The 27,336-nt window shown below is 40.9% G+C and overlaps 2 protein-coding genes across 3 annotated transcripts; one reads left to right on the top strand and one right to left on the bottom strand.

The window, feature by feature from the left end:
* Positions 1 to 5,908: 5,908 nt before the first annotated feature.
* Positions 5,909 to 7,309, top strand: LOC306934292 (nuclear factor 7, brain-like; the record flags this gene model as incomplete). Its single annotated transcript, XM_079516863.1, has 1 exon — positions 5,909 to 7,309. One exon carries the CDS (start codon positions 5,909 to 5,911, stop codon positions 7,307 to 7,309), a length of 1,401 nt encoding a protein of 466 aa, XP_079372989.1.
* Positions 7,310 to 18,984: 11,675 nt separating this feature from the next.
* LOC306934617 (dihydrofolate reductase-like) lies at positions 18,985 to 25,064 on the bottom strand. Of its 2 annotated transcripts, none has more exons than XM_079517263.1 (6): positions 24,862 to 25,064; positions 23,734 to 23,783; positions 22,995 to 23,100; positions 21,628 to 21,754; positions 20,264 to 20,379; positions 18,985 to 19,632 (listed from the first exon to the last, which is right to left on the bottom strand). In XM_079517263.1, the coding sequence occupies exons 1-6, from the start codon at positions 24,951 to 24,953 to the stop codon at positions 19,551 to 19,553; spliced, it is 573 nt and encodes a 190-aa protein (XP_079373389.1). In that variant the 5' UTR covers positions 24,954 to 25,064; the 3' UTR covers positions 18,985 to 19,550. The 2 variants fall into 2 exon arrangements, with proteins under 2 accessions (XP_079373389.1, XP_079373390.1); XM_079517264.1 differs by lacking the exon at positions 24,862 to 25,064 and adding an exon at positions 24,432 to 24,497.
* Positions 25,065 to 27,336: the final 2,272 nt, after the last annotated feature.

Raw genomic sequence — 27,336 nt, 5'->3', positions numbered from 1 at the left:
GAATACTTTTATGCTCTTTAGATCATCAATGCTGAACAGTGTCACCAACCAGTGTACTGACAGTTGACCCTGAATACGCTACAGACAGGAAGCTGGCATTGTTTCCGCTTCTTATTTCTGCTGTGCACGCTTCATCTTAGTCCCATCATGGCTTATATCCTGAACGACTGCACTATTGTTTACTCTGACAATGTCACTGCTGGTGTTTCAGTGGATTGTGAACATCGTCAACTTGTTAGCGTACCGGATGACATTCCCAGGGACGTTACATCATTAACACTCCAGAGAAATGTAATTCGAAAAATAAACAGATTTTTACCATCTGTCAAATCTCAGAGATTTGGAACTGGGTTTTAATTATATAACCCATATAGATGACGGGGCTTTTGTCCATTTCATGGAACTTAAAGTGCTCCATATGAACGACAACAACCTAACAACACTGACCGACAATATGTTTCAGGGACTGTGCTTGGATAAAAAAAACATCCAATTCATCAACCCTGCTGCCTTCCAGTTACTCCCCAGTTTAGAGGCACTAAATCTGGAGTTTAACCATATACATCAAATGACTCAATTCATGAGTTAGTGTCTTTTCAGTCAAAATAACTGCCATCAAACATGTCGTGTGAGCTCAGGGAGTTGAAAGTTAATTCAGAGTCAAAAGTTTAGCAATTCAACGGCTGCATTACCACATCTTGAGACAATTGAGCTTTCAGACGGTGAAGGATGGGAGTGGGACATACCAGACAAGTATTTTCTCAGAAATATAAGTACGGTGTATTGACGGTGATCAATGTCTCTGTGTTCCGTTCTATGCCTGCTCTCAGGTATGTGTTAACATGGCCGACAACCCTTTCGCTTGCGATTGCTCGAATTATGACTTCCAGCAGTGGATGCAGAACAACCGAATGCAGGTGCGTGCAGTTGATGTTCACCGCTACATTTGTGCTTATCCACTGGCTATAAAGGGTACCAGGTTTCTGGACATTGACTATCATTCTTGTTGGGTGGAGGCTATTCATCTGCTACATTTCCTCCACTTTGTGATTGTGCTGCTGACTCTGCTCACATCCTTCACTTATCACTTCCTGAGGTTGCATCCTCTATGCCTACTACCTCTTCCTGGCCGTCCTTCACGACGCCAAGGAAAGAAAGAGGGATCTCCTCTGCGCTACGATGCCTTCATCTCCTACAATGTCCACGATGAGCTCTGGGTTTGCAGAGAAATGCTTCCAGTGCTGGAGGGAGAGCAGTGCTGGAGACTCGATAAAAAAGTTTAGCATCACAACGGCTGCATTACCACATCTTGAGACAATCGACCTGTCAGACTGTTGTGGTGAAGGATGGGAGTGTAGGCTATTTTCTCAGAAATATAAGTACAGTGTATTTTAGTATTTATTCGCAACATTCTACATCTTTTTACTCTATCAGAAAGTCTCTTCAGAGCCTTGATTCAGTACCTGGATCTGGAGTACGTGGATGAGTGGATAAACGGAGGTCTCTTAAACATTGCCTGCAAAACACCTACACCGAGGACACAAAAAGTAACCTATAGCAATATTGGCAACGTAAGTGAACAACTGGCACATTGCACTCAGCTAACCAACCTAGATTTACCATTCAACTACCTGACTGAACTGTCTAAGGATTCAATAAAACAAATGAAGCAACTGAGTCATCTGAACCTCGCCAGTAACCATCTTTCCCAAGTGCCAGATGATGTTAAGAATCTCTCAACGCTTCAAATACTAAACCTTATTGACAATGAATTGAATGACTTAGACTGCTTAGACTTACATTTAATCAGACTCACACACCTTCATCTAGAATAGCGTCACCAAGATGCCAAAAGCCGCGAGCGGCAGGCGTCTCTTCCGGAGGCATTGTCCTGGGCCGTGGGCACGTCTGCCGTCGTTTGCCTCGCAAGTGGAGGCATTGTCCTGGGCCGTGGGCACGTCTGCCGTCGTTTGCCTCGCAAGCGGAGGCATTGTCCTGTGCTGTGGGCACGTCTGCCCAATATGTGTGTTTGAATCGTTTAACAGAGGTAAGGCAGTTCTGCTACTAGACTGTAGTTTGATCTCAGTTAATCATGTCCAGGTATTAATGGTATCCTTTTGTTTGTATCAGGAGAACTCAATCCAGTCTGCCTTGCCTCTGCTGTTTTTGTCCTCTTTATTTTGGTTATGATTTCGTTTAGTTTTGGTTTATTTTGTTTGGTGCAAACCTAGCTCTCATGAATTGATGCCATAAGGCTTGAACATAACGTTATATTGGGCTCTGCCTCAGTTTATAGTAGTGCCAGTAGCTAAGGGTGCTGTAGTTGTAGTCCCGACAGGTGGTGGGTCACGTGGTCCTGTAGGCTGTCTTGGGGTAATAGCTATAGTGCATGATTGTTTAATGTGAGACCAGTGATGTGTGTATAATTGTATTCTCTTCTCTTGCAGTGCTTTATGTGAAGTGTGCGCTCTTTTGGTGGCGGTGACCTTCCCCCTCACTCCCTGCCTTCCTCCTGTCAGCAAGGACACCTTGGCACCCCCTGACTACTGGTAGTTTTATGATATTAGGCTCTGCCTTTTTTAGATCCTTTTGATAATGACCTGTGATAATAAAGTCACTTTTAAATAGCATTTTGTATTAAATTACAACATAATTAAATAAATACATTGTCTAAACCTACCCTCTTCTTACAGTCATCTCAAGTCATTTCTCATTTAATTTTGCTATAACTTATCAATAAAACCATATATATTACTTTAAACTGGAACTGCACGTCTCTGCTCCCATTCTTATATCTGCCCAGTGGGCTGTATTGTGTATTATATTCTCTGGGTGAAATTCCCATTGTGGCGTAGTCTGGCTCTGTTTCCGGGCCTTAGTGCCCAGGTTACACATGCTTTCTATGGCATAGGCAGCTCCCGGCTGGATCCGCCGGGAGAATCTACGCAGCTGCGCCACATGAGAAAAATAATTAGAGCGAAAGAGAGAGAGAGGAGTGTGTGTGTGTGACGATCAGAAATCAGCAGAGAGTGATCAACGTTTGCTATACTCTATGACATAGAGTATAGCAAACTCATTTTGGGGCAAGGGCCACATTGCCCACACACACACACACACATGCACATGCGTGCATGATGTGTGTTTGGGGTCGGGGGACTGGGAGAATGGTTGGGATGTGTGTGTTCATGTGTTGAACAAAAGGCCTTTTAGTCGATTCCTGAAAAATGGAAGAGTAGTGTTTAAAATGACTCTTCTACAGAAACAAGCTGTCTGAAGAACAACAACACACCGCACACACTGATTCTAACTTGGACGGAGAGCGCTGCGATTACATACATACACAGTTAAAATAATGCAAACACGACCGCGTCGACACCTGGCGTGGTACAAGCGGGATGAACCGAGGCGCATATATGGATAAGAACAACAACACCAACACTACACGCACACGCGCGCGCTGCAACAACGCGCTGCAACACAAAACAGCTACGTACAGTGTGTGTGTGTGTGTGTGTGTGTGTGTGTGTGCGTGCGTGCGTGCATGCGCGGGGGGGATTTTGGATCGCCTCGCGATGCAGCGCAAATGGCACAAAACGCTAATAATAATAATACAAAATAAGAACACTACACTAATAACAACAATAATATCAACAGTACAGAGAACAGTACAGTACACATGACTACAGTACAGTACAGAAAGAAAGCTCACATCAGAATATTAATCCATGTAATAATAATAATAATAATAAAAAATAAGAACACAACACTAATAACAACTATAATATCAACAGTACAGAGTACAGTACAGTACAGTACATCAGAATATTAATCCATGTAATAATAATAATAATCATCATAATAATAAAAAATAAGAACACAACACTAATAACAACAGTACAGAGAACAGTACAGTACACATGAGTACAGTACAGTACAGTACAAAGACTTACAGTACAGTACAGTACAGTACAGTATACTGTTCCTGCGCCTTGCCATGCTCGCTTTCATACACAAATACACAAAACCAAACAAGGTCACTCAGCCAGCTTGGCAACTTTGCGCTTTCCAAGCAAATGCATAAATGAAAACATCATGGGTTGCCATTGCCTTCTTCCCATTTGCGTATCGCATGGCGCTAGGATGAGCGGGCCGAAGGCCCGCGAAATTCTAGTGCTATACATATGTTCTATGATGTGCTATGACTACATACAATGCAATTATTGTGCTGTCTACATGACATGCTATAAGTCTGTTTCAAATGCTATCTAAGTCTAAAAAGTGCTATCTAAGGGGGTAGGATAAGTGCTATGGGCCATTATGGAGTCTGAAAGGTGGGCTTTTGTGATGGGCCTTCAGCCTTTCACATTGAAATAGACCAATCACTGTTCTCTCAACTGGGTGAGAGGTGTGAGAAAGTGTGGGAGGTGTTTTTCTGGACAAAGACAACACACTGGCCTACATACAATATGTATATATACCGGCCATTACCGTCCTCCTGCTGCCACTCCTGCCAGTGCTGAGTCAGACCACGACAGACACACGCAGACTGCACACCATGGAGTGACCTGTGACCACCACCAAGCAGCTTCAGTTCAACTATCAGACCTTCTGTTGTGAGAAGCCAAGTTATTACAGGTAAGGATGTATGCCTTCTGCCTTCTCCCCATTTCTGATAAACGCATATAGTTGCCTAAGAAGGTTTCTGTACTTTAACGTGACTTTGATTGATGATCGATACTTTATTAGTCAGAAATGTAAAACAGCACAGTACAGTCAAGACATTAAAGCTAAAAGGATATCACAAAAAAGTCCTGGGGACCTGTTTCCCTTGTGGACTTCTATCATGTCTATCCACCAGTTTCCAGTGTCCCAGGAGGCCTTGCGTGAATTATGCAATTAAGGATGTAATCTTTACTTCATTACATCCATTATTATTTGTATTATATTATCGTACTCTGTGGAACAATGTACTATGCACACATGTGTGAGTGAGAGACAAATATCTGCAGTGGTAGATACATAGTACTATGTTTTACTTTAGTATCAATACTGCAATATAGAAATACACTGTTACAAGTAGTCCGTAATTCAACATTTACTGGAGTAAAAGTACAAAAATGTTGGCTTAAAATGTACTTAAAGCACCAAAAGAAAACGTAGTCATTGGGCAGAATGTCCCATGTTTCAATAGCAGATCTACAAGCTCACAATGCGTTGTTGGCCGAGTTGCACCATGGGAATTATATCATCCCTCCTGACCTAGACTAGACTGTGCTTTATGTGCAAGTCCAGTTTGTGCACCAAAGATCCTCAGAACATGACTAATTTGACTCATGTGTTCAAAGCGCATTTTGCCAATGTATAACATTACAAAACCCCACTCTGCTCTTACTTTTTCAAATTAGAAATGTAAACTTAATGTTGATTTGAATTATGAAGAAGATTTCTCCAACTACTATGTGTATGTGGTTTAGTCTTTCTGCATGGCTCCATCTTGTCTCCATGGTTTGATCTTGTACGAGTCTCCCTCTTTCCCAAAGTGTGGCCTTGGATGGCCGTAGTTTGATAGGTTAGGTTTAGGGATAGTTCTAAATTCAGATGTATCATAACTGATGGGGACTTTACAGATAGTTTAAGGGCCAGTGTTGACTTTCACCTCAATAACATTATTTTGTGTGTGTACACTTTGCAGGTCTGTGGTGGTGTGAGCTTCAGATCAAACACAGGAGGACAGATTGTCTTTGCACAGCTACAGGAGGGAATACTGACTCAGACCACTGGAACCTGCTGAATGGACAACAACCACGATTCACAGTGAAAGTAAACTTCAGGGAACATTCTAGAGGAGGTGTTACCACCACTGACTGAATTCCTGTATTAGTTGCTTGTAGCTTCACTCAGAGACTAAATGGCCGCCAAGTCGGATTATTCCTGTTCTGTGTGTCGTGACATCTTTAAAGATCCCGTTCTCCTGTCATGTGGCCACAGCTTCTGTACAGCTTGTTTGCAGCAATGGTGGAGACAGAAGAGAATACAGGAATGTCCAGTTTGTAAGGAAATACATTCAACAGATCATCTACCCCGGAATCTGGCTATGAGGAATCTGTGTGAGGCCTTCACGAGACAGAGAGCTTCAAAACGTAAGAGAACTTCATCAGGGTATGAGGATCTCTGCGGTCTGCATGCTCAACTCAAACTGTTCTGTCTGGAATGTCAAGAGCCAGTGTGTGTTGTGTGTCGAGATTCTGAAGAACACAACAACCACAGTTTCAGACCCATCGATGAAGCTGCTCTGGATCGCAAGGAGGAAGTCCAGAAATCACTGAAGCCTTTACAGGAGAAGCTGGAGGTCTTAGATGAAGTTAAAAAGAAAAGTGAAAGAACAGCAATATACATTAAGGCCCAGTTGCAGTACACAGAGATACAGATTAAGAAACAGTTTAAGAAGCTTCATCAGTTTCTACAAGAGGAAGAGAAGGCTAGGATCACTACACTGAGGGAGGAAGGTCAGCAGAAGAGTCAAATGGTGAAGGCGAAGATTGAGGGTCTGAACAGAGACATATTAACCCTTTCAAACAACATCAGAGACATAGAGGAGGAGCTGAGAGCTGAACACATCTCATTCCTGCAGAACTACAAGACCACAATGGAAAGAGTCCAGTTCACACTGCAGGCCCCACATCTGGTCTCGGGACCACTGATAGACGAAGCCAAACACCTGGGAAACCTGACCTTCAGAGTCTGGAACAAGATGAAGGACATTGTCTCCTACACTCCCGTCATCCTGGACCCCAACACTGCGGGAAGAAACCTCATCCTATCTGAAGATCTGACCTGCGTGATATTCGGTGAGGCGCCCTGCCTCTCCGAGCTTCCTCCTGACAACCCGGAGAGGTTTGCCCAATGTCCCCTCGTTGTTGGTTCCGAGGGCTTTAACTCAGGGACTCACAGCTGGGACGTTCAGGTTGGGGACAATTTTGGTGCAGACTGGGATGTGGGTTTGTTAGCAGAGTCGTACACAAGGAAGGGAAAAGGAAAGGGTGAACACTATACAATAAGGTTAGAAGAAGGGATCTATACAGCATGGTCCTTACTAAGGAAAACCACTGTTTCATTGAAGCAGGCACCTCAAAGGATCAGAGTCCAGCTGGACTGGAACGAGGGGAAGCTGTCATTCTCTGATCCTGATACTGACACATGCATACACACCTTCACACACACCTTCACTGAAACACTCTTTCCATACATTTTAAGCATTAGTGAAACTGTTCCTTTGGCGATTTTACCAGCGGTGATCAGTGTGACATGATGATGATGATGACGACAGTCTTTAAGGGGGAATATTACTCAGTTTTATAGAATATATGATTGTGTTGTCGCATTAACAGTTTTCAAACCTATGAAATGCCCAGCTTATTTTTTTTGCGCAAGGGACCCCCGTTCCCTAGAAGAGAAGATTAATGGTAAAAAACAATTCAACATAATTTAAAACATGTTTTGTATTTTTCAATCATGTGGATTAAACCTTGATGTGAACTTTGAATTCTTGCCTGGTTTCTGTGTTGTACTGTCTGAGTCACTGAACGTTACATAAATAGTTAAATATTCACAACTAATATATTGTCTATACAGGTTAAAGATGTTTAATTGTAAAATATTATATCATGGGTCAAACTAATTCACTTTGTTATCCTTCTATAAAATCACATTATTATTTTTTTTAAATCAAACTAACACTCATTTTCATATAGTGATTGTGCAGGGCATTTCACTTTGATAATATTGGAACATTATGACGTATGCCTACATTTTGGAAATACTATAGCAATTCATAATTCCAGTATATTTTGTATTCAGATATGACTTCATATGACTTCATATGACATTCTGATCTGCCTATAGTGACAGGTAGGACTTTGGTGTCAACTTGACCAAAGGCATAACTTCATAATTTCACCACCAGCCAAATGAATTAATGTGGGCTAGTTGAAAGAGAAAAATCACACCCGTGTGAACTGAGTGGTGTAAGGTCTTATATAGCCTGTCTGACGTAATGAAATCATGTCTGACGTAATGAAATCACACCCGGGTGAACAGGGTGAACATAGCAACCATGCTCATTTTTTCTGCACTAACAAAGCCAGTTGTAGGAGTGGTTTACACCACTCAAAAAGTGCCTTGATTCAGTGGGATTCAGCACAAAAGCCTCTGCCCGGGCTCTGGACAGGGCCCAAATTAGCCAATATTGATCACACCTGATCACCCCTAGATCTCCATATATGGACAGCTTTTGAATGCTGCTCTCAGGGCAGCTTAAATGATATACATACACCAATGTTAAATTGCTGCCCTGAGCCTGAGGGCAACTTTTGAATTCTGCTCTGAGGGCAGCTTAAATGCTATACATACTGTAAAACCATGTTCATTTGCTGCTCTGAGGGCAGCTTTTGAATGCTGCTCTCAAGGCAGCTCAATTTGTCTGGTGTCCAGGCTAATCTCTATATCTCAAATAAGGGACCTATAGCTTAATGGAAATGCTAAAAGCTTTGTGTTGTTTCAAACAAACACACATACAGTAGACACACGTATGTGACTCAAATACAAAGTACAAAGAAATACAAAGTACAGATCTATACATTTATGAAGAATGCTGCTATTTGTCCCAAACGTGACTGCAAAAGATTTGCTATTTGTTTCAAAAAGCTTTTGGTTGAATGCTTGCTTGCTTGCTTGATTGATTGATACAATGCTAAATTTTAAATGTGACATGGCTCTCTATAATGTGATAATGCTGTAGCCTACAGTACCCCTCCCATTTTCCTAAATTGTTTTTTATTATATTCTGACACTTGCTTTGGCAATGTAAACGTTTTAGCATGCCAATAAAGCTCCTTTGAATTGGAAAACCGAATTGAGTAGAGTATAGCCTACAGCCTACTACTTCAATGTTTTTTTCAGGCCAAGGACCCCAGCTAAATAAATGGTAAATGGTGCATTTATATAGCGCCTTTATCCAAGGCGCTTTACATAGATTGTGCATTACATTCACACACACATTCATACACCGATGGCGACGGAAACCATGCAAGGCACCAACCAGCACATCATAGGAGCAATTAGGGCTTCAGTGTCTTGCTCAAGGACACTTCGACACTAACTCTGGGAGAGCCCGGGTTCGACATCCGGCCACTCTATCCCTGAGCCACCACCGCTGAGAGACAGATGAAGCAAGGCCCCCCACTACATATTGTTTATACAATTGTGTTGCATTGCATTAAAAAAGAAAGAAAAAAGAAAACCATTTTTTCTTTTTTCCTCTGGCACATTATCTTTCTTATTGATTTTGTTGTTACTGCATGTATCCTACACTTGTTAAGAATTTGTCTCATCCTCACTTTCTCTCATGTGTTTTTAACTGTGTAAATAAAATAAACTGAAATAACTCAAATTTGAAATGTGTTCACTATTTCCAATATTAACTATCCAGTCAGCATGATATGTCTGGATGATGACGATGTTCGGAAATCAGGCTCAAATAGAAGTCTGCCAGACTGAGAAGTCTAGTGAAAATCCTCAGTACAGGTCATTGAACTCAAGTGACGACCTGGGAAAATAAAAGTCAAACAATGGACTTTGTGTCCATTTGCTTTATGATACTCGTCAAATAAGTGTCCATCAACTCTCAATGACCCTTATTAATTTCCCTCAACACACTAGGAGGATGATCGTCACTGGGTTTTAGGAGTCCGGGTAGGTTTCAATATTTTAATTATTTTGGCACAGAAATATTTCCATGGTGCTCTGAAATTAATCTCAGAAACGGCTATTCTTTGATTTTTTTGAATGACATTGATGTCAGATATGCAGAGGATTCAGTGGGGTAAAAAAAAAAGACAACTGAAATTTACACCACAGAGAGATTAATCTTTTCTCTCTATATATATACTGTATGTATATATGTAAGGATCAAGCAGATTTGTTCAAGGTGGATTAATTATGCAGCCTCAGTATAGTATAGTATACATCATGTGTGTCTGAAGATAAAGATAAACCAACTGTGTTGGTTGGTAGCTGTATGTAGTTGTGTAGAAAAAATAAGCATGCATGTATATATATATATATATACATGCATATATATATATATTATCAAAAAAGAGAAAAACCTTCCAAGGAAGGGACTGCACACTCCAGGGAACAGAGACGGACAACTTACTGCATCAACGTATTTAATAGCACAACCTGTTTTGCCGTGAGCTTCGTCAGGTGCTCATAGCACCTGCCGGAGTGTGCAGTCCCTTCCTTGGAAGGTTTTTCTCTTTTTTGATGTCTATGCCTGCTACTGTAACTAGACTTGCACCTCGCACGGGTCTTTTTGGATGTGCAGGAGTCCTCTTTTTTGTCTATATATATATATATATATATATATATATATATATATATATATATATATATATATATATACATATACATACATACTAGGAGGTACAGTACCAACCATTGATTGATTGATTGATAAATGTAAACATCCTTTTAGTCTTAATGTCTGACCGTAACTTGCTGTTTACATGTATCACTAATTCAATCAATCAATCAATCAATCAATCAATCAATCAATCAATCAATCAATCAATCAATCAAAGGTTGGTACTGTACCTAGTAAGTAAATCCATGGTCCATGGTTCATCAAGTAAGAACACTGTCTTACTGACTGGATAACTCGATGACTTAAATTAACCTTTTTAAATTTGATAACAGTTAGAAAAGAGAACTGGATTAACTTCCTCATTTAGCCTGTTTCAATTCACTAAATTCGAGTTTCTTTGATATTTCTGTCTCATCTGAGTCCCAACAGGACGAGAATGATGCCATTATGTTATGTTATGTTTTATGTCCATAAACATAATGGCATAGTCCTTGGAACATGAACATGAGCCATGTGGAATATCTATAGAATGAGAATCCTTGTCAAGTTAAAGTATTGCATGTGTACTGAATACTTTTATGCTCTTTAGATCATCAATGCTGAACAGTGTCACCAACCAGTGTACTGACAGTTGACCCTGAATACGCTACAGACAGGAAGCTGGCATTGTTTCCGCTTCTTATTTCTGCTGTGCACGCTTCATCTTAGTCCCATCATGGCTTATATCCTGAACGACTGCACTATTGTTTACTCTGACAATGTCACTGCTGGTGTTTCAGTGGATTGTGAACATCGTCAACTTGTTAGCGTACCGGATGACATTCCCAGGGACGTTACATCATTAACACTCCAGAGAAATGTAATTCGAAAAATAAACAGATTTTTACCATCTGTCAAATCTCAGAGATTTGGAACTGGGTTTTAATTATATAACCCATATAGATGACGGGGCTTTTGTCCATTTCATGGAACTTAAAGTGCTCCATATGAACGACAACAACCTAACAACACTGACCGACAATATGTTTCAGGGACTGTGCTTGGATAAAAAAAACATCCAATTCATCAACCCTGCTGCCTTCCAGTTACTCCCCAGTTTAGAGGCACTAAATCTGGAGTTTAACCATATACATCAAATGACTCAATTCATGAGTTAGTGTCTTTTCAGTCAAAATAACTGCCATCAAACATGTCGTGTGAGCTCAGGGAGTTGAAAGTTAATTCAGAGTCAAAAGTTTAGCAATTCAACGGCTGCATTACCACATCTTGAGACAATTGAGCTTTCAGACGGTGAAGGATGGGAGTGGGACATACCAGACAAGTATTTTCTCAGAAATATAAGTACGGTGTATTGACGGTGATCAATGTCTCTGTGTTCCGTTCTATGCCTGCTCTCAGGTATGTGTTAACATGGCCGACAACCCTTTCGCTTGCGATTGCTCGAATTATGACTTCCAGCAGTGGATGCAGAACAACCGAATGCAGGTGCGTGCAGTTGATGTTCACCGCTACATTTGTGCTTATCCACTGGCTATAAAGGGTACCAGGTTTCTGGACATTGACTATCATTCTTGTTGGGTGGAGGCTATTCATCTGCTACATTTCCTCCACTTTGTGATTGTGCTGCTGACTCTGCTCACATCCTTCACTTATCACTTCCTGAGGTTGCATCCTCTATGCCTACTACCTCTTCCTGGCCGTCCTTCACGACGCCAAGGAAAGAAAGAGGGATCTCCTCTGCGCTACGATGCCTTCATCTCCTACAATGTCCACGATGAGCTCTGGGTTTGCAGAGAAATGCTTCCAGTGCTGGAGGGAGAGCAGTGCTGGAGACTCGATAAAAAAGTTTAGCATCACAACGGCTGCATTACCACATCTTGAGACAATCGACCTGTCAGACTGTTGTGGTGAAGGATGGGAGTGTAGGCTATTTTCTCAGAAATATAAGTACGGTGTATTTTAGTATTTATTCGCAACATTCTACATCTTTTTACTCTATCAGAAAGTCTCTTCATAGCCTTGATTCAGTACCTGGATCTGGAGTACGTGGATGAGTGGATAAACGGAGGTCTCTTAAACATTGCCTGCAAAACACCTACACCGAGGACACAAAAAGTAACCTATAGCAATATTGGCAACGTAAGTGAACAACTGGCACATTGCACTCAGCTAACCAACCTAGATTTACCATTCAACTACCTGACTGAACTGTCTAAGGATTCAATAAAACAAATGAAGCAACTGAGTCATCTGAACCTCGCCAGTAACCATCTTTCCCAAGTGCCAGATGATGTTAAGAATCTCTCAACGCTTCAAATACTAAACCTTATTGACAATGAATTGAATGACTTAGACTGCTTAGACTTACATTTAATCAGACTCACACACCTTCATCTAGAATAGCGTCACCAAGATGCCAAAAGCCGCGAGCGGCAGGCGTCTCTTCCGGAGGCATTGTCCTGGGCCGTGGGCACGTCTGCCGTCGTTTGCCTCGCAAGCGGAGGCATTGTCCTGGGCCGTGGGCACGTCTGCCGTCGTTTGCCTCGCAAGCGGAGGCATTGTCCTGTGCTGTGGGCACGTCTGCCCAATATGTGTGTTTGAATCGTTTAACAGAGGTAAGGCAGTTCTGCTACTAGACTGTAGTTTGATCTCAGTTAATCATGTCCAGGTATTAATGGTATCCTTTTGTTTGTATCAGGAGAACTCAATCCAGTCTGCCTTGCCTCTGCTGTTTTTGTCCTCTTTATTTTGGTTATGATTTCGTTTTGTTTTGGTTTATTTTGTTTGGTGCAAACCTAGCTCTCATGAATTGATGCCATAAGGCTTGAACATAACGTTATATTGGGCTCTGCCTCAGTTTATAGTAGTGCCAGTAGCTAAGGGTGCTGTAGTTGTAGTCCCGACAGGTGGTGGGTCACGTGGTCCTGTAGGCTGTCTTGGGGTAATAGCTATAGTGCATGATTGTTTAATGTGAGACCAGTGATGTGTGTATAATTGTATTCTCTTCTCTTGCAGTGCTTTATGTGAAGTGTGCGCTCTTTTGGTGGCGGTGACCTTCCCCCTCACTCCCTCACTCCCTGCCTTCCTCCTGTCAGCAAGGACACCTTGGCACCCCCTGAAAACTGGTAGTTTTACGATATTAGGCTCTGCCTTTTTTAGATCCTTTTGATAATGACCTGTGATAATAAAGTCACTTTTAAATAGCATTTTGTATTAAATTACAACATAATTAAATAAATACATTGTCTAAACCTACCCTCTTCTTACAGTCATCTCAAGTCATTTCTCATTTCATTCTGCTATAACTTATCAATAAAACCATATATATTACTTTAAACTGGAACTGCACGTCTCTGCTCCCATTCTTATATCTGCCCAGTGGGCTGTATTGTGTATTATATTCTCTGGGTGAAATTCCCATTGTGGCGTAGTCTGGCTCTGTTTCCGGGCCTTAGTGCCCAGGTTACACATGCTTTCTATGGCATAGGCAGCTCCCGGCTGGATCCGCCGGGAGAATCTACGCAGCTGCGCCACATGAGAAAAATAATTAGAGCGAAAGAGAGAGAGAGGAGTGTGTGTGTGTGACGATCAGAAATCAGCAGAGAGTGATCAACGTTTGCTATACTCTATGACATAGAGTATAGCAAACTCATTTTGGGGCAAGGGCCACATTGCCCACACACACACACACACACACACACACACACACACACACACACACACACACACACACACACACACATTCCTGGTACTCAGCTGTTCATTGTTAAGCAATGAATGAAGCTAATTTGAATTAGCCTACCCAGGCTACATTTGAATTGAAATGAGTGGCCATTAACAAAGGTGACACCCCATAGCATGGCCACAGGGTAATCCAATGTATCTGATGTCCATTGTTTCTTTTTTCACGCCTCCCTTTTCAGCAGCTAGACTGGGCAAAATGTGTGTGTTCTACAGAAACAAGCTGTCTGAAGAACAACAACACACCGCACACACTGATTCTAACTTGGACGGAGAGCGCTGCGATTACATACATACACAGTTAAAATAATGCAAACACGACCTCGTCGACACCTGGCGTGGTACAAGCGGGACGAACCGAGGCGCATATATGGATAAGAACAACAACACCAACACTACACGCACACGCGCGCGCTGCAACAACGCGCTGCAACACAAAACAGCTACGTACAGTGTGTGTGTGTGTGTGTGTGTGTGTGTGTGTGTGTGTGTGTGCGTGCGTGCGTGCGTGCGCGGGGGGGATTTTGGATCGCCTCGCGATGCAGCGCAAATGGCACAAAACGCTAATAATAATAATACAAAATAGGAACACTACACTAATAACAACAATAATATCAACAGTACAGAGAACAGTACAGTACACATGACTACAGTACAGTACAGAAAGAAAGCTCACATCAGAATATTAATCCATGTAATAATAATAATAATAATAAAAAATAAGAACACAACACTAATAACAACTATAATATCAACAGTACAGAGTACAGTACAGTACATCAGAATATTAATCCATGTAATAATAATAATAATCATCATAATAATAAAAAATAAGAACACAACACTAATAACAACAGTACAGAGAAGTACAGTACAGTACACATGAGTACAGTACAGTACAGTACAAAGACTTACAGTACAGTACAGTACAGTACAGTACAGTACAGTACAGTACAGTACAGTACAGTACAGTACAGTACAGTACAGTACAGTACAGTACAGTACAGTACACTGTTCCTGCGCCTTGCCATGCTCGCTTTCATACACAAATACACAAAACCAAACAAGGTCACTCAGCCAGCTTGGCAACTTTGCGCTTTCCAAGCAAATGCATAAATGAAAACATCATGGGTTGCCATTGCCTTCTTCCCATTTGCGTATCGCATGGCGCTAGGATGAGCGGGCCGAAGGCCCGCGAAATTCTAGTGCTATACATATGTTCTATGATGTGCTATGACTACATACAATGCAATTATTGTGCTGTCTACATGACATGCTATAAGTCTGTTTCAAATGCTATCTAAGTCTAAAAAGTGCTATCTAAGGGGGTAGGATAAGTGCTATGGGCCATTATGGAGTCTGTGATGGGCCTGTGATGGGCCTTCAGCCTTTCACATTGAAATAGACCAATCACTGTTCTCTCAACTGGGTGAGAGGTGTGAGAAAGTGTGGGAGGTGTTTTTCTGGACAAAGACAACACACTGGCCTACATACAATATGTATATATACCGGCCATTACCGTCCTCCTGCTGCCACTCCTGCCAGTGCTGAGTCAGACCACGACAGACACACGCAGACTGCACACCATGGAGTGACCTGTGACCACCACCAAGCAGCTTCAGTTCAACTATCAGACCTTCTGTTGTGAGAAGCCAAGTTATTACAGGTAAGGATGTATGCCTTCTGCCTTCTCCCCATTTCTGATAAACGCATATAGTTGCCTAAGAAGGTTTCTGTACTTTAACGTGACTTTGATTGATGATCGATACTTTATTAGTCAGAAATGTAAAACAGCACAGTACAGTCAAGACATTAAAGCTAAAAGGATATCACAAAAAAGTCCTGGGGACTTGTTTCCCTTGTGGACTTCTATCATGTCTATCCACCAGTTTCCAGTGTCCCAGGAGGCCTTGCGTGAATGATGCAATTAAGGATGTAATCTTTACTTCATTACATCCATTATTATTTGTATTATATTATCTTATGTATTGTTGTGTTTACAGTACTCTGTGGAACAATGTACTATGCACACATGTGTGAGTGAGAGACAAATATCTGCAGTGGTAGATACATAGTACTATGTTTTACTTTAGTATCAATACTGCAATATAGAAATACACTGTTACAAGTAGTCCGTACATTTTTGTAAAAGTACAAAAATGTTGGCTTAAAATGTACTTAAAGCACCAAAAGAAAACGTAGTCATTGGGCAGAATGTCCCATGTTTCAATAGCAGATCTACAAGCTCACAATGCGTTGTTGGCCGAGTTGCACCATGGGAATTATATCATCCCTCCTGACCTAGACTAGACTGTGCTTTATGTGCAAGTCCAGTTTGTGCACCAAAGATCCTCAGAACATGACTAATTTGACTCATGTGTTCAAAGCGCATTTTGCCAATGTATAACATTACAAAACCCCACTCTGCTCTTACTTTTTCAAATTAGAAATGTAAACTTAATGTTGATTTGAATTATGAAGAAGATTTCTCCAACTACTATGTGTATGTGGTTTAGTCTTTCTGCATGGCTCCATCTTGTCTCCATGGTTTGATCTTGTACGAGTCTCCCTCTTTCCCAAAGTGTGGCCTTGGATGGCCGTAGTTTGATAGGTTAGGTTTAGGGATAGTTCTAAATTCAGATGTATCATAACTGATGGGGACTTTACAGATAGTTTAAGGGCCAGTGTTGACTTTCACCTCAATAACATTATTTTGTGTGTGTACACTTTGCAGGTCTGTGGTGGTGTGAGCTTCAGATCAAACACAGGAGGACAGATTGTCTTTGCACAGCTACAGGAGGGAATACTGACTCAGACCACTGGAACCTGCTGAATGGACAACAACCACGATTCACAGTGAAAGTAAACTTCAGGGAACATTCTAGAGGAGGTGTTACCACCACTGACTGAATTCCTGTATTAGTTGCTTGTAGCTTCACTCAGAGACTAAATGGCCGCCAAGTCGTCTTTTTCAGAAGAGGATTTTTCCTGTTCTGTGTGTCGTGACATCTTTAAAGATCCCGTTCTCCTGTCATGTGGCCACAGCTTCTGTACAGCTTGTTTGCAGCAATGGTGGAGACAGAAGAGAATACAGGAATGTCCAGTTTGTAAGGAAATACATTCAACAGATCATCTACCCCGGAATCTGGCTATGAGGAATCTGTGTGAGGCCTTCACGAGACAGAGAGCTTCAAAACGTAAGAGAACATCAGGGGATCTCTGCGGTCTGCATGCTCAACTCAAACTGTTCTGTCTGGAATGTCAAGAGCCAGTGTGTGTTGTGTGTCGAGATTCTGAAGAACACAACAACCACAGTTTCAGACCCATCGATGAAGCTGCTCTGGATCGCAAGGAGGAAGTCCAGAAATCACTGAAGCCTTTACAGGAGAAGCTGGAGGTCTTAGATGAAGTTAAAAAGAAAAGTGAAAGATATCAAAGCTATATTCGAATATACAATCTGCTAAAGGGGGAATATTACTCAGTTTTATAGAATATATGATTGTGTTGTCGCATTAACAGTTTTCAAACCTATGAAATGCCCAGCTTATTTTTTTTTGCGCAAGGGACCCCCGTTCCCTAGAAGAGAAGATTAATGGTAAAAAACAATTCAACATCATTTAAAACATGTTTTGTATTTTTCAGTCATGTGGATTAAACCTTGATGTGAACTTTGAATTCTTGCCTGGTTTCTGTGTTGTACTGTCTGAGTCACTGAACGTTACATAAATAGTTAAATATTCACAACTAATATATTGACTATACAGGTTAAAGATGTTTAATTGTAAAATATTATATCATGGGTCAAACTAATTCACTTTGTTATCCTTCTATAAAATCACATTATTATTTTTTTTAAATCAAACTAACACTCATTTTCATATAGTGATTGTGCAGGGCATTTCACTTTGATAATATTGGAACATTATGACGTATGCCTACATTTTGGAAATACTATAGCAATTCATAATTCCAGTATATTTTGTATTCAGATATGACTTCATATGACATTCTGATCTGCCTATAGTGACAGGTAGGACTTTGGTGTCAACTTGACCAAAGGCATAACTTCATAATTTCACCACCAGCCAAATGAATTAATGTGGGCTAGTTGAAAGAGAAAAATCACACCCGTGTGAACTGAGTGGTGTAAGGTCTTATATAGCCTGTCTGACGTAATGAAATCATGTCTGACGTAATGAAATCACACCCGGGTGAACAGGGTGAACATAGCAACCATGCTCATTTTTTCTGCACAGACTAACAAAGCCAGTTGTACGTAATGAAATCACACCCGGGTGAACATAGCAACCATGCTCATTTTTTCTGCACTAACAAAGCCAGTTGTAGGAGTGGTTTACACCACTCAAAAAGTGCCTTGATTCAGTGGGATTCAGCACAAAAGCCTCTGCCCGGGCTCTGGACAGGGCCCAAATTAGCCAATATTGATCACACCTGATCACCCCTAGATCTCCATATATGGACAGCTTTTGAATGCTGCTCTCAGGGCAGCTTAAATGATATACATACACCAATGTTAAATTGCTGCCCTGAGCCTGAGGGCAACTTTTGAATTCTGCTCTGAGGGCAGCTTAAATGCTATACATACTGTAAAACCATGTTAATTTGCTGCTCTGAGGGCAGCTTTTGAATGCTGCTCTCAAGGCAGCTCAATTTGTCTGGTGTCCAGGCTAATCTCTATATCTCAAATAAGGGACCTATAGCTTAATGGAAATGCTAAAAGCTTTGTGTTGTTTCAAACAAACACACATACAGTAGACACACGTATGTGACTCAAATACAAAGTACAAAGAAATACAAAGTACAGATCTATACATTTATTTGTATTTGTTTAACTTAAGTCCAGAACTCAAGTACTGTAAATGTACTTCATTACTGTCCAACCACTGTTTTGTGTGTGTGTGTGTGTGTGTGTGTGTGTGTTCCGTTCCATTGAGTGTGGCTGCGCTCCATGTGTGTGTGTTCCGTTCCATTGAGTGTGGCTGCGCTCCATGTGTGTGTGTTCCGTTCCATTGAGTGTGGCTGCGCTCCATGTGTGCTGCAGGTTTTGTCTCATTGCCTATGAGGGGGAGACCTCAGCAGTGTAATTATTATTATTATTTAATCACAAGCTGTCAATACTTTTCGTTGGTTCAATATTCACAAAACCCACAGAGTAAAAAAAGGTAAGACGTATAAGCTGCTATTTACACTACTTTTGTGTGATACCATTGTACAAAGTAGGGCATTAAATTATGATTTATAATACATAACATGTAGAAATATGGCGATACGATATCTCTGCCCGACAGCCACGTCGTTAAAAGATGAAGCCATGATGCACTCAGAGCTATTTGACATGACAGTCATGACATAGTGACATCACAGGTCAGTGGTCGATGCTCTCATAGACTTCAAAACTATACTGGACGCCGTGCTCCTCCTGCACGCCTTCTGCTACACCTGCAACCCTGCAACACAAAACACATGACGGACACAGTGTTACTTTTGTCCACTAAAACTATGGCGAAAAATGTTCGTCGACTACCTGTTTTCACTGAGGAAAACAATATAAAAACTAAGCCATGATGACTAAAAGGGATATAGTGGTTAAAGTGATTTATTAAGACATTTTGCGATTTATTAAGACTTTCTTTTGGGGGAAGCGCCGCAAGGAACCCACTTTGAGAACCGCCGTACGTTTTCTTCCACCAAGTCTCTTCAAAACAGCCGATTGGCTATTTTGGCTGAATGTTCGTCTCCACAATAGGTTCTCAAAGTGGGGTCCTGGGAAATTTGTTTAATACAGCATCACAATCATTTTAACACCTTGATCCATTTTTTTAATACGTTGACAATTCAAAAATAGCAGATCTACAAGCTCACTGCGCGTCACTGCGAGCTTGTACATCCATCTGCTATTTCTGAACATTTTGGAAAATTCTTTGGGGAAAAAAATAATATTTTTGATTTATTTTTTTGACACATCATTTTCAGAAGGGGGTCCACAGCCAAATACATATCAATTCGGGGGTCCTTGACTCCTTGAGCACTACTGACCCCTTGAGCACTACTGCTCTAGGGGTCATGTGTAAAACTCACCCAGACAGGAGGCGGTATTTGTCCATGCTGATCTCAGGCAGGAAAGTGTCACAGTCAAACTGTTTGTGGACCCGGGTGACAAACAGCGTCCTGGTCCCCGGGCTCTCCATCACTTCCTGGAGGGTGGGCGGGTGGGCACGCGCGCACGCACGCACGCACGCACGCACGCACGCACGCACGCACGCACGCACGCACACACAGTTCAACACTGCATGTCTGTCTGTCTGTCTGTCTGTAGGATTGACTCACACCATATTGTCACTGTCGGGGTTTAAAACTTGTATGTCCAAAACTATTAAACAGAAAAATAAATTGAAAGGTGTCGTGAGCTTGTGGATCGGATATTATTTTGCTACAGTCGGACAACAGTATCGCTACTCTTGTCCGACGAAGTAGGGCATTCATTTACAAAAAAAACATAGTAGTAATATTATACATACAAGGTTTCTGCCCGACAAATACATTATGCTCTCACACTCATCCTTGAGCTGGTCTCCATGACAACTGAACTGACAACAAAGGGAAGTGTGTGACAAAGGTTCAAACTTAGTCATCACAGGTGTCCGAGATTCACCGTCATTTATATTTGATAACGTGCAGAAACCTTGTGTATGTCAATTTCTCAACTTTTTTGTAAGTTAATACCGGCGTACTTCATCGGACAAAAATGTCCCTCAAAAATAGACGATCTACAAGCTCAGAATGCGTCGCGATGTGACGTGTTATGAACTTGTAGAGCAATTTTTTGCTATTACTGAAAGTCAAAGTGAAAGTGTGTCTGTGGGTTGTATAATCAATGGAATGCATCAAGACCTTGTGACTAAATAATAACTCCATTGAATCTGATTGTGACTAAAATAATAACTACATTGGATCCATTGGAACTCCTGAAATTAACAGTTTTGGACATAGAAGGTTTCCAACCAACAGCAACGGACCAACGGTATTCAAATGTCCTTGAAACTGAATCAATAGATCATATTAGCAGATCTTCCTCGTCTAAGGAGCTGTTTCATAGCCAGTGGGACAGAACATACTGTCAGTGAGTTTGTATGTTAATACACAACGAAGCCCCTAATTCATCATAAGATGTGACCCGCTTATAGGTTTATATTATATCAGTGCTTCTCAACATTATTTTTTTAATTATTATTATTTCTGGGGTCACCTTCTTAACACACCGCAGTTACACGCAAATAATGTTTCTACATCCGGTTCCAGCGGAACCTTCAAAATAAGGGTTTCAGCCTTCATCCACGGCATTTTCCTACCAGAACTGTTCAAGGCAAAGCAGTCACGCAGCTCTGACTTCCTTGTCAACTCAGCGCCATCTCTACACATTAACATTGATAATGTAACAGTACCTTGTAGAGAGAACTGCCTCCTATGACCCAGACCTGGTCGGCTGTGTCTGCCATCTCAGCCGTGTCCAGCAGGCGGAGCGCTGAGCTGAAGTCTGAGGCCAGGTGGTGCGCACCTGGAGGCGCTTCTCTGTGGGGGTTGATTGACAGCTGGTCAGTGCATGAGCCAGTAATGTACTCAAGTACTGCACTCAATTTGAAAATAGTTACTTTGTAGATTTTGATTAATATTACACACTAACCACTTCAAAATAGCAGACCTACAAGTTCACAATGTGTCAGCATGCAACGCATTGTGATCTTGTAGATCTGCTATTTTCAAAGGATTTCTTTTTATACATTTTGAACTTGTGAAATGGGACATTCTGCACAATGTGTACTTTTACTTTTGGTACTTAAAAGTATATTTTGACGCCAAAATACTTTTGTAATACGGGACTTCTACTACATTGCACTGCAGTAGAGATACTTTCACTTAAGTAAAGAAATGTAGTACTTTTTCCACCACTGGCATGAGTTACAGCTATGTTTAGCTTTGGCCTAATGCAAACCAATCTAGAAATAATGTCAGGTATTTGCTGTGTTCACTGAGGCGTTTTTTAAGGTGCTTAAAGGATAATTTGTTTTTTAGTTATTTTTCATCTGTACTTTTCAATTGTTGTCCGGGAAGTTCAGCCGGTCCTCGGTAGAGCTCTCGCCTTTGGACCAAGGTTGGTCATAGGTTCGGTCCCGGGCAACTCAGTGTATGAGTAGCACGGCTTGGGTGCAGAAAGTTGTGCGGTCAAGTACTGGGACCTAGGCATGCATGATCTGTAGCATAATCGGAATCGGCCATATCGGCCATAAAAATGCCATATTGGTATCGGAACAGTCTCAAAATAATCCTGATTAATTAATCAGTTTTCACCAGCACGAAAAATGTATACATTTATCAAGGAGTTCAATATAAATCAAAAGTTTCTAGTACCCCTAGTCTTGAACAAAAGTCAAATCGAATATGATGTAAAATCTTAAGTAAAAATCATTCAGTTGTGAGAACAGACACTTGAATACTTTATTGACAGGCTTTGGGCCAAGCCCCTAGGGCCTAGGCTTGTTTCCATTGTGGTCCTCTGTATAATTTCGGAATCTGTCAGAATCCGTATCGGCAGATATGACCCTGCAAATAATCGGAGATCGGATATCGGTCAGAATTCCATAATCGTAGCACATTGTAATAGGGATAGACTACAGCTTTATCGGCTGATACCGACAATAATCCCCTCCGACCTACTTACTTATTGTTAATCGCAATAATTTGTATGACAATAAATCGTCAAGTAAAATGTAATGATGGTGATTCGTGACTGCCCCATTCATACAGTACATACTTGAGTTCTCTGCTGAGGACGATGTTGATCCTTCCGCTGAGAGGTCTGTTCTTCTCCGGGATGGAGAACCACGTCTTTCTGCCCATTATCACCACGTTCTCTTTACCTAGAACAGTGGTTCCCAAACATTTTAGCCCGTGACCCAAAAGAGAAATTAGACATTCCCCTGTGACCCAAATTAGTGAAAATAGCAAATTGGCTAAAAAAAAAAAAAAAAAAAAAAGAGTGAGCGGCACCCACAGCCAGAATACTAGAGGAAGTGACAACAACGATCTGGTAACACCCACCTATAGAACAAACATGGGTAAATTCTCCTATAATACAGCACCGCCACCCAAATGTGGATCACTGGCTTCTTTTAAAACAGGCCTCACTTCTCCATTGGAAAGGTGGTCACCCATTCATATAGTGTTTTATATTTGTGATGATATTGTACAGTATTTTAAATACATAGGACCTCAATGGAAACATGCCCACAGGGCTTTTTGGGGTTATCCTTTTAGAGTAGACCAAGTGTTTGACCGTACTTGAACTATTTGCATTTCTATTTAATACAGTATTCAATCAATGAAAAATACACACTTAACCACTTCAAACGTGGCCTCCCTATTTTCGACATGCCAGTATAATACCTCAGTAATGAACAATGTCGCTGTCGGGTGGACAACACCATTCCTTTTTTTAAAAACAGTGAAAATCTTGTAGATTGTACATGAAGTGAACCAAAAACGTCAGTTACCTTCAGCAGATGGGGTTGATGTCATCTTCCGGAAATGTTTGAATTCATTACTGTAATAAAATAAAGAACAACAAAAAAAGTTAATTCAAGACTTGGTCAGTAACAAGGTGACACATTATTTACTAATGTTTCTTTTTTATTTTAATTGATTTATCTAGACATATTATATTACATCTTTTAGACGACTATAGCAAATTAAAAGACTGCACATTTCAAAATGTACACAATACGTTGTGTAGTGTGTGTGTGTGTGTGTGTGTTTTTTCCAGGGGTCCTTGAGGGGGCTCCCCAGCAGCATTTTTACTCGAGTCGTGACCCATAAAAATTGGTCCGTGACGCGTGACACATGTGGGAAAATTCTGTCTTTCAAGGGACGGCAATATAATAGCCTGTCTCTTTAATTCTCTCATTGCACCATCTTGTGCAACAAACATAATGGACTGTGGACTCTGAACACAACCCAGCAGACATGGCTTTAGTTTTTGTTGCTGTCAGATGGAAAGTTAAAACATGTGTGAAGATCTACGTGTCACAATGCTTGTACATCGTCTATGTTCAATACTTTTGTATGACGAAGAATGGCATTTCATTTATGAAAAACATTAAAAGTTGAAATATTAAGTAATTAGGTTTCTGCCCAACAGCAATGATAGTTTAGTCACTTTAGTGCATGGTTAATGTATGCTGTCTAATCCTACCGGTTTCTCAAAGTGTGGCCCAGGGACCCCAGGGGCCCTTGGAGGCGCCTTCGTGACTGATAGTTCATCTTGTTGTTACACATGTAGGCTACTACAAGTAAATGCAACTACAGAACATACAAGAATGTCTATTTGGGTCAGTTCCATCTTATATTAACAATGGTAGACAGACAGCAATATCCACAGTATGCTAGACAAGACAGACAGACATACAGACAGACAGACAGACAGACAGACAGACAGACAGACAGACAGACAGACATGCAGTGTTGAAATGTGTGTGTGTGTGTGTGTGTGTGTGTGTGTGTGTGTGTGTGTGTGTGTGTGTGTGTGTGTGTGTGTGTGTGTGTGTGTGTGTGTGTGCGCGCGCGCGTTGATAGCTTGTAGATCTGTTCTCTTTTGTTGCTGTTGTCGCGAGATGCCGACGTACCTGAGTCGTATGGGATGCCAGGGTAAATTACCGTTGTTTCCGATGCCCATGTTAGGACACACGGCCACAATGGCGTTCAGGACACGAGACATTATTTTATAACTTATAATTAAACTCAATTAAATGTCATCAAAATAATAAAATGTGCCAGATTTGTTACTTGGCGAAAATAAACACCAGACTGGTTCAATGCTGCCGCCAAATAAGCCGACGAGAGGAAGTGAGTAGTGACACAACGGAACTCTACTGGAGGAAAGTCTATGCATCCCATGGCCCGAACGGACGACGCGCTGTAATTGGCTAGTTGGTTGTATAGGCGACCGTTGACGTAATGATGCCTGAGTGGAGACGGTTAAACAAAAACAAAAAACATATTAACCACTAGAGGGAGATAGAGAGTTTCCATTCTGTACATATAACTTTGTGTTGACCTGACCTCTCTAAAGCTGCTACCTTTAAACACATTTAAAATTCTGAGGCGTTTGTATATTACACTATTTAAATAGCTTTGAGAAGAATGCTGCTATTTGTCCCAAACGTGACTGCAAAAGATTTGCTATTTGTTTCAAAAAGCTCTTGGTTGAATGCTTGCTTGCTTGCTTGATTGACTGATACAATGCTAAAAGGATTGAATCCAAGAATGCACTGTCTTTGTTTCCATTGCCTATGCCGTGTATTTTAAATGTGACATGGCTCTCTATAATGTGACAATGCTGTAGCCTACAGTACCCCTCCAATTGTAGCCTATACATACTTTCCCCATTTTCCTAAATTGTTTTTTATTATATTCTGACACTTGTTTTGGCAATGTAAACGTTTTAGCATGCCAATAAAGCTCCTTTGAATTGGAAAACCGAATTGAGTAGAGTAGCCTACAGCCTACTACTTCAATGTTTTTTTCAGGCCAAGGACCCCTTAGCTAAATAAATGGTAAATGGTGCATTTATATAGCGCCTTTATCCAAGGCGCTTTACATAGATTGTGCATTACATTCATACACCGATGGCGACGGAAACAATGCAAGGCACCAACCAGCACATCATAGGAGCAATTAGGGGTTCAGTGTCTTGCTCAAGGACACTTCGACACTAACTCTGGGAGAGCCCGGGTTCGACATCCGGCCACTCTATCCCTGAGCCACCACTGCTGAGAGACAGATGAAGCAAGGCCCCCCACTACATATTGTTTATACAATTGTGTTGCATTGCATTAAAAAAGAAAGACAAAAGAAAACCATTTTTTTCTTTTTTCCTCTGGCACATTATCTTTCTTATTGATTTTGTTGTTACTGCATGTATCCTACCCTTGTTAAGAATTTGTCTCATCCTCACTTTCTCTCATGTGTTTTTAACTGTGTAAATAAAATAAACTGAAATAACTCAAATTTGAAATGTGTTCACTATTTCCAATATTAACTATCCAGTCAGCATGATATGTCTGGATGATGACGATGTTCGGAAATCAGGCTCAAAGAGAAGTCTAGTGAAAATCCTCAGTACAGGTCATTGAACTCAAGTGACGACCTGGGAAAATAAAAGTCAAACAATGGACTTTGTGTCCATTTGCTTTATGATACTCGTCAAATAAGTGTCCATCAACTCTCAATGACCCTTATTAATTTCCCTCAACACACTAGGAGGATGATCGTCACTGGGTTTTAGGAGTCCGGGTAGGTTTCAATATTTTAATTATTTTGGCACAGAAATATTTCCATGGTGCTCTGAAATTAATCTCAGAAACTGCTATTCTTTGATTTTTTTTGAATGACATTGATGTCAGATATGCAGAGGATTCAGTGGGGTAAAAAAAGACAACTGAAATTTACACCACAGAGAGATTAATCTTTTCTCTCTCTATATATACTGTATGTATATATGTAAGGATCAAGCAGATTTGTTCAAGGTGGATTAATTATGCAGCCTCAGTATAGTATAGTATACATTCATGTGTGTCTGAAGATAAAGAAACATCTCTAACAACTGTGTTGATTGGTAGCTGTATGTAGTTGTGTAGAAAAAATAAGCATGCATGTATATATATATATATATATATATATATATATATATATATATACATGCATATATATATATATATTATCAAAAAAGAGAAAAACCTTCCAAGGAAGGGACTGCACACTCCAGGGAACAGAGACGGACAACTTACTGCATCAACTTATTTATTAGCACGACGCGTTTCGCCGTGAGCTTCGTCAGGTGCTCATAGCACCTGCCGGAGTGTGCAGTCCCTTCCTTGGAAGGTTTTTCTATTTTTTGATGTCTATGCCTGCTAACTATAGACTTGCACCTCGCACAGGTCTTTTTGGATGTGCAGGAGTCCTTTTTTTGTCTCATATATATATATATATATATATATATATATATATATATATATATATATATATATATACATACATACATACATACTAGGAGGTACAGTACCAACCATTGATTGATTGATTGATAAATGTAAACATCC

This window comes from Electrona antarctica, assembly GCF_951216825.1.
Source record: "Electrona antarctica genome assembly, chromosome: 12".
In the NCBI taxonomy this organism is placed as follows: domain Eukaryota; kingdom Metazoa; phylum Chordata; class Actinopteri; order Myctophiformes; family Myctophidae; genus Electrona; species Electrona antarctica.
Note: the sequence above shows the minus strand (reverse complement) of the source record. Positions and strands in the feature narration are given on the sequence as shown.